Source organism: Nicotiana tomentosiformis, chromosome 5 (genome assembly GCF_000390325.3).
Source record: "Nicotiana tomentosiformis chromosome 5, ASM39032v3, whole genome shotgun sequence".
NCBI lineage: Eukaryota > Viridiplantae > Streptophyta > Magnoliopsida > Solanales > Solanaceae > Nicotiana > Nicotiana tomentosiformis.
The window spans coordinates 47752113-47764735 of NC_090816.1; the positions used below are offsets into that span (position 1 = coordinate 47752113).

Below are 12623 nucleotides of genomic sequence, written 5' to 3' on the forward strand. Positions count from 1 at the left end.
TGGTCTCATGCAAGGAAAGACAGCGTTTAGCCTTATGCAATAATGGAGGTAGTGGTTATCCTCATGCAAATTAAATAGAGAGAATGCTTAGTATCATGCAAGGAAAGACATCGTTAAGCCTTATGCAATAACGGAGGCAATGCTTAGCTTCATGCAAAGAAATGAGGGCAATGCTTAGCCCTATGTAGTTATGAGGGCAATGCTTAGCCCGATGCAAAGAAAAGCGACAATCAAATATGAAGAAGCAAAGTTACTCTTAGCTTGACGCGTTTGTGCTCGGTGAGTTCTGTCGATGTCAAGATAGTTATCTTGTTGCATATATTTGTGTACGTTCTTGTTATGCCTGCATTCAAAGAAAAATCGCAAGTTTTGGGGAAGGTTGGTTCATGCCTTTGATTCCTCATTTCTCCCTTGCTTGACGCCTTGTTCAAGTCAACCTGGGTAACCTCTGGCTACTACAGAAATGAAATTTCGAAAATATGCATTTGCGATAAATTATTTGTAAGAAATACAGTTGTTCAAAATATGTGATGATGCATAAAATAAATAATTTTGTCGAATTATCGAGTGCGACACACTTTGAGACATCGTGACCTTCTTAACTCAGAATTTTGAGGACCCCCCTCAAAATTCTGCCCTAGTTAAATGTATACTCCCAGCAATACACTTCTTAGCGATCCCTGACGTAATGAGATTGTCGAAAACTCGAAACTTTTCAAAATTCATGACCGTATAGGGAAATGAAGATTTTATTATGATGTGACCGAATCCACAAGGCTGCCTACATATCCCCTCTTAAACGGGAATCGGGTCAAGCATCGTTCATGTTACATAAAAAAAATGCAAATACAATCTCAAACATAATATCTATTGACGGCGTCTGAATTAATAGGTTTTGGCCATATTTCTCCGTCCATATTTGCGAGTATGAGTGATCCTTATGTCAGTACTCGATGAACCAAGTAAGGGCCATGCTAGTTAGGTGAGAATTTTCCCTTTGCTTTGTCCTATTACGGGAAGATCCGCTTCAACACCAATTGCCCCAGTGTGAATTGCCTCGATCTAAACTTTTTCTTAAAAGCCTTTGCCATTCTATTTTGGTAGAGTTGACCATGACACACTGTGTTCATCCTCTTACCGTCAATGAGAGCCAGTTGCTTATACCAGCTTTGTATCCATTATGCATCGCTGAGCTCGGTCTCTTGTATGATCCTTAGGGAAGGAATCTCCACCTCGGCAGGTATAACAGCTTCAGTACCATAGACCAGTAGATAGGGAGTTGCCCTAGTTGACGTGCAGACTGTGGTGCTATATCCGAGAAAAAGAAATGGTAGCTTCTCACACCATTGGTTTTAGTTATCCACCAGCTTCCTTAATATCTTCTGGATGTTCTTGTTGACAGCTTCCACGACTCCATTCATTTGCGGCCTATATGTTGTAGAATTTCGGTGCCTGATTTTGAATGTTTCACATATGGATTTCATCAGATCACTGTTGAGATTGGCGGCATTGTCGGTAATGATTGACTCTGGTACTTCGAATCGGCAAATGACACGATCTCGGACGAAGTCGGCTATGACCTTCTTAGTCACAGATTTATAGGAAGCGGCTTCGACCCACTTTGTGAAGTAGTCTATAGCCACCAAAATGAATCTGTGTCCATTGGAAGCAGCGGGTTCAATCAGTCCGATGACATCCATGCCCTAGGCAGAGAAAGGTCAGGGTTAAATCATTGCATTGAGTTCGTTAGGTGGCGTACATATCATATCAGCATGTACTTGGCATTTGTGGCACTTTTGAACATATTCGATGCAGGTTCCGGCATGTATTTTTTCGAGCAATCTAGATGCCTCCTTGGCATCGACACATCGCAACAATCTAAGTCAGGAGTCCTTCTATACAGAATTCCTCCGCTCTGAAAGAAGTGGTTGGCCAATCTTCAAAGTTTGCGCTTCTGAGTGTGTGTAGCATTTTCTAGGTATTCTCCTTTCTCCAAATACTCCTTGATATCATGAAACCATGGATTTTCATAGAACTTCTCTTCCACATGGGCACAATAAGCTGGTTGCTGACGAATCTCTATCGGGATTGGATCGATAAAATTCTTGTCTGGATGTTGTATCATGGAAGACAAGGTAGCCAGTGCATCTACGAACTCATTCTGAATTCTCAAAACATGCTTGAATATTATCTTCGTGAACCTCTTGATCAGATCTTGCACACAGTGCAAGTATGGCAATATTTTAGTGTTCTTGATAGCCCATTCTCTGAGTACTTGATGTACCAGCAGATCTGAATCTCCGATTACCAGCAACTCCTGAATTTTTATGTCGATGGCCAATCTGAGTCCCAAGATGCAAGCCTCGTATTCTGCCATATTGTTGGTGCATGGGAACCTGAGCTTGGCGGATATCGGGTAATGTTGACCGGTTTCTGATACCAAAACAGCTCCGATGCTCGTTCCTTTGAAGTTTGCGGCTCCGTCAAAAAATATCCTCCAACCATCATATGTTTCAGCAATATCTTTTTCTACAAATGACACTTCCTCGTCGGGAAAATATGTCTTCAATGGTTCATATTCTCTGTCTACGGGGTTATCTACTAGGTGATCGACCAATGCTTTCCCCTTGACCGCCTTTTGAGTCATATAGATGATATCAAACTCACTTAGAAATATCATCCACTTTGCTAGCTTACCCGTAGGCTTAGGTTTTCTGAAAGATGTATTTCAGCGGATCCATCCTCGATATGAGATATGCGGTGTATGCACAGGAGTAGTGCCTCAATTTCTGGGCTATCCATGTCAAGGCACAACATGTGCGTTCCAACAAAGAGTACCAGGCTTCATAAGGTGTGAACTTCTTACTCAAATAGTATATCGCCTGCTCCTTTCTCCCGGTTTCATCGTGTTGCCCCAGGATGCAACCAAAAGCTCCATCCAAGACGAATATGTATAGCAATAGAGGTCTCCCGGGCTTTGGTGGGACTAACATGGGCGGCTTGGATAGGTACTCCTTGATTTTATCAAAAGCCTTTTGACACTCTTTGGTCCAGCTCATCGCAACATCTTTCCTCAGCATTTTGATGATCGGCTCACATATTACCGTTGATTATGCTATAAAATGGCTGATATAATTGAGGCATCCCGGAAAACTCATCACACCTTTCTTGACCTTTGGCGGAGGCAAGTCCTGAATAGCTTTGATATTTGATGGGTCTAGCTCAATACCATAGTGATTGACGATGAAACCCAGCAACTTTCCAGCAGGGACTCCGAAAGCACATTTTGCAAGATTCAACTTCAGATTGTACTTTCAAAGTCGATCAAAAAACATCCTCAGGTCTGCTATGTGATCCGAACTCCTCCTAGACTTGATGATGACATCATCCACGTACACATCTATTTCCTTGTGTATCATATCGTGAAATAGAGTAGTCATGGCCCTCATGTAGGTAGCCCCGACGTTATTCAAACCAAATGGCATCATTTTGTAGTAATATATTCCCCATGGCATGATGAAGGCTATCTTTTTGGCATCCTCTTCGTCCATCCAAATCTGGTGATATCCTGTGAAGCAATCCACAAAATATTGGAGTTCATGCTTGGCGCAGTTGTCGATTAGTATGTGTATGTTGGGCAATGGAAAATCATCATTAGGGCTTGCTCTGTTCAGATCTCGATAGTCAATGCACACCCCTGACCTTCCCATCCTTCTTCGGAAATGGTACAATGTTGGCTAACCAAGTTGAATATCCGACCACCCGAAGGACCTTGGCTTTGATTTCTTGGTGACCTCTTCCTTTATCTTTAGGCTCATATCTGGCTTGAATTTCCTGAGCTTCTGTTTTACTGGTTGACACATAGGGTTGGTAGGTAACTTGTGAGCCACTATGGATGTGCTTAACCCAGTCATGTCGTCATAGGACCATACGAAAATCTCCTCATATTAGTTTAGAAACCTGATGTACTCTTCCTTCTCCGATGGTGATAGATGAATGCTAATGTGAGTTTCTTTGACTGTTTCAGAATCCCCTAAGTTTATTGCCTCAGTTTCTTCCAAATTGGACTTTGGTTTGTTCTCAAAATTCTCTACTTCTTTGACAATTTCCTCACGTATTATATCATCTTCCAAATCTTCCGAATCACTTTCCTTATGTTGCGTTGTCTCATTACATGTCATAGTTGTAGGTTCATCAGGATATATAATAATTATACTGAAAAAGAATGTAATATAAATAAATGAAAAGCAATGTTGCATTAATAAAGCTTAAACCTGTCAACAAGTACGGCTCGATGTCTCGAGTAATTATTTCAAAACAAAACACTAAAAATGTCTTAAATGCCAAAAATAGTTTTAAAAATAAATCATGCTAGTTCTGCTAAGGCTACCCAGGAGCTCGGCGAGCTCGGGATGGTGCAGCAGTCCTGTCACGCCCTGACCTTGGGGAGCGCGACCAATGCTCAACCGAGATAACCCAGTCAAGCAAGCCTACTTGATGCCTTCTACCCGACCTTACCTATGAATAAAGAGAAGATGCATACCCTTCATTGAACAATGACAGAGTTTCATAAACAACACCAATTTCATTATCATTAGTTACTTCATTTGTAATTCTCAAAATACATTCCATATTCATAGTTTAGAAGTGGAAACATGAGATACATATACAACATTTCTAGTTTGACTTTTCCAAAATCAAGATACAACCCATACAATGTCTACACAGCCTCTAGTGGATACAAGGAGTAATGTGATAGTGCCGACAACAAGGCCCTAGCTATACCTCAAACCACTATACAAAAGGAGCAAAAGATACAAGACCCGGATATGAAATGGGGATCACCAAATCAGCTGAGGAGAGGGTGTACCGCTATCACTGATCTATGCTGCCTGCTGTGGAACCACCTGCATCCATTAGAGATGCAGCGCCCCCGAAAAAAGGGACGTTAGTATATATAGAATAGTACTAGTATGTAAGACTAAACACCCTCTAAATGAATCAAGCAATAATACAAAGAGAAAGAAACATGCAACTAACGAGGGCCTCAAACAGTATTAAAGCATCAAATTAAGAGAAAGAAAATATTTCAAGTGAATATCAATATTATTAAGTTGTGAGATCTATAGTACCGAAACACCACCGTGCTTTTAGCACGGAGTCCGATCTCAGCCTGATCGGCTATGCCATCTCACCCCAAGACATCCAATAATAACACCATATGTGTGCGACATGGCGTATGATCTCGGCCCGATCGGCTAAGCCGTCTCACCACAATGTCGTGTGGGTCGACATCACATTCTTCTAGCAATAATTTCATCCCAATTAAGGGGAAGAATATCAACATATCAGTATGGAGATTTATCCCTCAATCACTCCTACACCGGCACATGTAGTTTCGGGGTCAGGCTATTTCAACCTACCCTTCCTCGGTGACTAAACAATGCTACAAAAACATTCATTATATAAAGGAGTTACAACACATTTAACAATCTTTCACACAATCTTTTCATTTCATTGGCACTATTGGCCACAAGTGTAATTTCCATTCTTGGCGCGATGGCCACATTTTATATTTCATATTCACTTCCTTCACTTTCAAACATCATCATAGGTTATCAATATTAAGAGCATTTGAAATCAAGACTTTTAGTATGTATATGATCAGTAGGAATCGCAAGCACATTAATTTGTCTTTCCAAAATTAAACATAATAAAATTTGAGAAGCGCAAAACACACACTTAACTTCTGCTCGCTAATCAAATATAGTATAGTATAATATCGTATCCACATGGATTGGATTTTAACAGTATTCTCGTAGTATCTAGCTTGGTTGCTATCCAAGATGATCAACAATTGAGATTTATAAGATGGTTAACTAAAATTAGCTAAGAATCTAAAGCTATTGACTAATGACAATCGAACAAGGAATAAGGAAAGGAGGTTATCAATGGGAGAAGATAGGGTTTTGATAGGATAGGTGCAAGATAATTATTCGGGATCTAACTCTAGATAATTTACTTCTAATGTTCAAGTGAGTCTCTCGAATTAACTCAATTATAACATTCAGCAACACCTCCTCTCTCGATTAGTAATAATCTCACAAGATGAACCAATTTAAGCACGTGAAGATATGCAAGAATGCGTAATGGATTGGTCTTTAGGAAAACCTCTTTCGATTATTCTCCTAACTAGGTTTAATCAACGATTCAACTAGCCTCTTTCACTTGCTTAGAAGAATTTATGAACTCAACCAACAATATAATACAAGATATCACAAGTTATGCCTATATCGATTGCATGAACAAGTGAATATAGATGCAACAATTAATTCATCCAAAAATGATTCAATACATAAAACTAGAGTTATAATGCGCAAACAATCATCAATACACCAAATCCATCAAACCCTAAATAGAACTCTCCATAGATATGGAGAAATTCATCACAAATAAAATTAAAGTATAGGAAAACATAAATTCGATCCAAACTCGGGTTATGATTGAGGAAGGAATGATGAAATCCTTGTGCTTGTATTCTTCCAAAACCTCCTTAGCCTCCTTAGGTCCGAAGTATGTGAAAAAGTCTAGAAAATAATATTTTTCAATGTATTTATACCAAGTAGAGTTGGGCCTAGACGAAACCACCCTTTCCTAGCCAAAATAGGGCTTTCACTCAATAAAAATTGCACAGACGCGCCGCATAGGGCGACGCGCCATGCGGGGAATTAGTGGGGCAATTTAAAGAGCTCACCATCTGTCAGGCAGCCAAAACTACACTGCTGCGGCGCACCACATGCCGCCCCACGCACCGCAGTAGTGCAACGGCTCCAAACTTGATTTTTGATGTCCAAACATAGTCCTCGACCCCCGAACACGATTCCGGCTTAATACCTTGGGCTTTTACTGAGACTTCAAAGCTCCAAATAGCTCGAATTAGCTCCACAACATCTACATAACTCGGAATCACTCCTACAAGGAATAAAACACACAGTAAGTGCAAAACACTACCAATTAAAGCTCGAACACAAATAAAGTGCAGTGATTTAGAGTGCTATACGTGACTAAAATACGAGATTATAGCCTACCATCAACACCCCACACATAAACCATTGCTCGTCCTCGAGCAATTAAACTACACTTCATATAGACATGACCTCTTTCAACAACCCTCATAACTTATCACACCAACAATATTTAAAACAGATTAAACACAATACCGTAACATCCTCGCCTCAAGATTTGACTCAAAAGCGCCACATATGTTTCACAACCTGCTCACTTACTCTAACATAGAGGACAACGACATTACCTTTCCTTAGTGAATCAAGTGCCCTCACACAACAATAGAGAGTAGTTCGACACACAATGAAATTTAAGAACAATTAGGAACTCAAAATAGAAAGAATCTGCTCACTCTCAGAAACAACATTCATGTGCCACAAAAGATGTACCATAGGCTTTCCCGTAGTGTACTACTCCACTAATTGAGCTCATTTAGTCACGGATCAAGTAGGACTTTAATTGGTTGTAATGTAGGTTGGAGGGTGGGTAGGATACATTTAGATATAAGAGTGACTACACCTCCCTAAGCACTTTAATACATACAATTAACCATTCAAAACCCCCATACTCATGTCAATCAAATACTCCACCTTCACATCAATATACATTAACTCCCTATTTCTTTTAGCACAAATATATCAAGAGTCACCACTATCAAGGAATATGTTTTCAAAATCATACACTTATTTCTTTTCCTTTCTTTTTCAATTCAAGTAACTCTTACTTGTTCAAAATAGTGCACATTTCTCCTTAGTTCAATAGTTCCACTCAAAAGCCAAACCAACACCCCTCACTTTAACTTTTACAAAGTTCATAACAAATTCAAGTGCTCACGAGAGGTACAAGGTTCAAATAGATGGTCAACTTAAACAAATGGGTAAGGCTTGTAATGTGGTTACCAAAGAAACAGGATTACAAGCTCAAAAGGGTTAACTACGATACATAACAATTAGGTGGGTAATAGCATATATCTTGCTCAACAAAGAAATGCCTATATCACTTCTAAGAGAGAATAAAACTACTATTTCACTTTGACACACATAGGGCAAGTTCTAGACATCAAATGCAGTGCACAGAATAACATAGACCTCACACACACATGGCATGTAACTCACTCATGATTGGACCATCAAGACACTCTAGTCAAAGAAGTTAAGCAAAGTTAAGATCATACAATTTAAGGTACTTGTGCAAGAGTCAAAAACTTAGCCTAGGCGTCACAACTAAAGCACGTACTATTCTCAAGGCATAATAAAGTTAAGAGATATTGCCTTCAATTCAAATCATAGCACAAGGTTTCCTACTCCTAAAAAAAATTAAAAACTACTACTAACTACACCCGGTTCAAACAAAACCCTTGGAAAAGAACTGTGGTACAAAGAAAAACCAAGGGGGAATTATTACACTACCTACAAACGAAAATCTTTTTGTCTTTTTTTCTTTTTTTTTTTCAATTTGTTTTCCATCTCTAACTACTACAACTAAGAAAAAAAGAAACTAATATACATACATACATTCATACAAATATCCCCCACTCCACACTTTAAGTTGATGCATGTCCCCATGGCACACAATTAAAAAGCATAAGGTAAAGAAAACTTCCCTGAATATCTAGTAAGAGTCTGAGTCGAAGTCGGGCTCCATTCCTCAGCCTTTTTGGGGTACACCGCACACTTATCTTTCTCGCTCACTATAGCCTTCTCTTTCGAGCCCTTCACTTTCCACTCAATACTTGCAGCTGATTTTCCTTTTTGCACCCCCTTTTCTACATCCATCTTGAAAGTCACAGTCTCCTCACCCACTCTAAGCATGAGTTTTCTCTCATATATATCTAATATCGCTCTGCCCGTCTCTCAGAATGGTATTCCTAGGATGAGGGGGACCTCCTTGTTTTTCTCTATATTCACCACTATAAAATCCACAGGAAATACGAACCTATCCACCTGAACTAACATATCTTCCACTATCCCCTCGGGCATTAAAGTCGTTTGGTCTACCAACTGCAACGATATTGGTGCAGACCTTATCTCTCCAATCTCTTTCTCTAGTTTCCTGTAAATAGATAGAGGCATTAAATTAATTGAGGCACTAGAATCACATAAAGACTTATCAAAATTAATAGTTCCTAAAGTTCAAGGTATAGTAAAACTTCCTGGATCTCCACACTTTTGTGGGAGTTTATTTTGCAATATCGCACTGCAATGCTCTGTGAGCTTGACCACTAAGGTCTCCTCTACTTTCCTCTTCTTCGTAAGGATCTATTTCAAGAATTTAGAATAAGAAGGCATTTGTGAGAGAACTTATGTGAATGGTAAATTTACATGAACCTGTTTCAGCATATCCAGAAATATCTCAAATTGCTTGTCCAACTTTTCTTTACATAGCTTTTGAGGGAAAGGTAGCGCAAGCATATGCTCGCTCTCCTCGTGTTCCTCCCTTCTCGATTTTTCTTCCTTCTTCTTTTTCTCAGCTTTCATTGGGTCTTTCTTCTTCTTGTCTTCATCACTTTTCAGCTACTCCCCACTTTCCTTTTCAAGTCTCACATCTTTTTGGATCGGGGTGGGGTCTTTCAACACTTGCCCACTTCTCAAGGTTACAACATTCACTGTTTCTATGGGATTTTTTCAGTATCAGCAAGGAGAGTGCCTGGAACCCTCTCAGATAATATTGTTACAATATGTCCTACTTTCTTCTCTAAATTTCGAATTGCTACCCCTTGTACTTCGAATCTTTCATCAGTTTTCACAATGAAGGCCTTCATGAGATCTTCTAGACCAGGCTGATTGGACTGTTGAGGCTGAAACTGCTGCCTCGGCGGATTCATAAAACCAGAAGCTCCTGCTCTCTGAAATCTGGGGTTGTTTTGTTGCCATGCATTAGCGGTACCCCTAGGTGAACTCCACGAAAAACTGAGGTGCTTCTGACCCATTACATTAGATTTATAATTTCCCACAACATTCACTTCCTCAGTTGAGGCTTGACACTCATGAGTAGGGTGTCCTCTTCCACATATATCATAGGCTGCATGAGGCTCACTTTGTATCGTGGCTATGGTCAGCTTTCATATTTCTTTAGCCATAGCATCAAGCTATGCCTGCACATATGTATTAGCATCAACTTGGTGAACACTAGTTGATCTTCTTCTTTCAGGAATATCTGAGGGCCACTGATTAGCATCTTTAGATAACTCATCAAGAATTGTAACAATCTCCTCTCGAGTCTTCTTCATCAAAGGGCCACCGGCTATGTTGCTCAATGTTCTACGCGAGGCCGTGTCAATCCATCCCAAAAGTACTGGAGTTGCTTCCAGAGTTCAATTCCACTATATTGACACTTCCTAACAATCTCCTTAAACCTCTTCCATGCTTCAAAAATAGTTTCAGTCTCTTTTTGGCAAAAGTTATGGATTTCTCTTCTAAACTTGCCAGTTTTAGCTGAGGAGAAATATTTATTAAGAAATTTTCTAGTCATCTCCTCCCATGTTCTAATCGATCCTGTGGGCAAGCTTCGAAACCACTGCTTTGCATCATCTTTAAGTAAAAAGGGGAATGCCCTCAAGTACACTGCATCTTGTGTCACCCCATTGTATTGAAAAGTGTTCATAATCTCCTTGAAGTCCATTAGATGTGTGTTTGGATCTTTGTTCATCTTTCCTCCAAAAACACGACAATTCTAAATGATTTGAAACAACCCTTACTTCAGCTCAAAATTGTTAGCTGCAATTGGAGGTGGTCTAACACTTGATAAACCTTGATTGTAGAATGGTCTAGCATAATCGCCCAGTGATCTTCCAGGCATGGGAGCTATATTTCCGAACTGGTCTGTAGCCAAGGGTTAATTTTGAGCAATTCTCCGACCCCTCTATTCTTCATAGATAGTTTGTGCATCTCTAATAGCTGCTTCCTCAGCATCCCATGCAACTTTTTCTCATTGTTGGGCTGCCTCTCTTGCAGCCAAATCTGCATATCATCACCGTTTCCAGCCATAGATTCTTTGGTTAAGGATTGCCCAACCTTTTCTAATGTCTCGGTGAGATTTCTTTCCTTCCTCAGCTGTCACAGTTGTTTTTCTATTTTTGGCTTATATGGTAGCACTTCTTTCGCAGAAGCTTGAATCATGCACCAATCTTAACATGTAACCTGAGCACAGTCAAAGAACATCAAACATAAAATAGAACACTAAAATAAAAAGAGTGCCAAAATTTGACGAGCGCAAAACACACACTTAACTTCTGCTCGCCAATCAAATATAATATAGTATAATATCGTATCGATAGGGATTGTATTTTAATAGTATTCTCGTAGTTTTTAGCTTGGTTACTATCCAAGATGATCAAAAGTTGAGATTTATATGACGGTTAACTAAAATTAGCTAAGAATCTAAAGTTATTGACTAATGACAATCGAATAAGGAATAAGCAAAGAAGGTTATCAATGGGAGAAGATAGGGTTTCGATAAGATAGGTGCAAGATAATTGTTCGGGATCTAACTCTAGGAAATTCACTTCTAATGTTCAAGAGATTCTCTCGAATTCACTCAATTATTAGTTCAAACGTTCAGCAAAAACTCCTTTCTCGATTAAGTCTTAACCTCACAAGATGAACCATTTAAGCACGTGAAGATATGCAAGATGCAGCGCCCCCGACAAAAGGGACGTTAGTACATATGGAATAGTACTAGTATGTAAAGCTAACTGTCCTCTTTCAAAATAGAATACCAACATAAAAGGGCAAACCATGGAAACAACAATCAACAATCAATGATATCCAATTTCCAAGTTAAAACATATTAATTTTCAAAATACGAAGATACTATTTTTTTTGCTTGGGAGATCTTTAGCACCTATATACCACTGTTCACAATATCAACGTTCACAATACCAATACCACTGTACTTTTTGTACAGAGTCCGATCACGACCCGATTGGCTAGGCCATCTCATCCGAGACATCAAACACAATCACAATTTCAATTACAATTTCCAGCACAATCACCACCATGTGTGTGGCATGGTGTCCAATCATGACCCAATCGGCTAGGCCATCTCACCACAATGTCGTGCGGATCGACATCATCCATTTCTATCAATAATCTCATCCCAATTAAGGGGAATAATTTTATCACATCAATCTCATCCCAAATAAGGGGAATAATCACAATCCACTCCTACACCGGCACGTGTAGTTTCGGGCTTAGGTTATTTCAACCTACCCTTCCCCGGTGACTATCGATACTTCCAAAAATATTATTGATTTGCATACAAAGGAAACAACAATACAAATGCATTTACCTCATAACCTTTCACACCATTCATAGCCTCATTGGCATTTTCATCCTCTCACAACATCATTATTTCATTGGCTCTCTTGGCCATACATATGATTCTTCATTCATGGTACAATAGCTGTATTTCATATTCCACACTTTCATTTCCTTCCTTTCATGGATCATCATCATAATATCAACATATATAATATTTTGAAAATCACAACTTTAAGTTCATTAGAAATGAAGTATTTAAGCACAATAGATTCTTTCCAAGAAATTGAGTAAAATGAT

The 12623-nt window shown here is 39.3% G+C and overlaps 1 protein-coding gene and 1 non-coding gene across 2 annotated transcripts; one reads left to right on the plus strand and one right to left on the minus strand.

Moving 5' to 3' along the window:
- Positions 1-1939: 1939 nt before the first annotated feature.
- On the minus strand, positions 1940-2647 carry LOC138892300 (uncharacterized). Its single transcript, XM_070176007.1, has one exon. It carries the CDS (start codon positions 2645-2647, stop codon positions 1940-1942), a length of 708 nt encoding a protein of 235 aa, XP_070032108.1.
- A 7734-nt stretch (positions 2648-10381) lies between these two features.
- LOC117279101 (small nucleolar RNA R71) lies at positions 10382-10488 on the plus strand. The gene has a single exon (XR_004509491.1). It is a non-coding gene; the product is annotated as a small nucleolar RNA R71 (small nucleolar RNA).
- The last annotated feature ends 2135 nt before the right edge of the window (positions 10489-12623 follow it).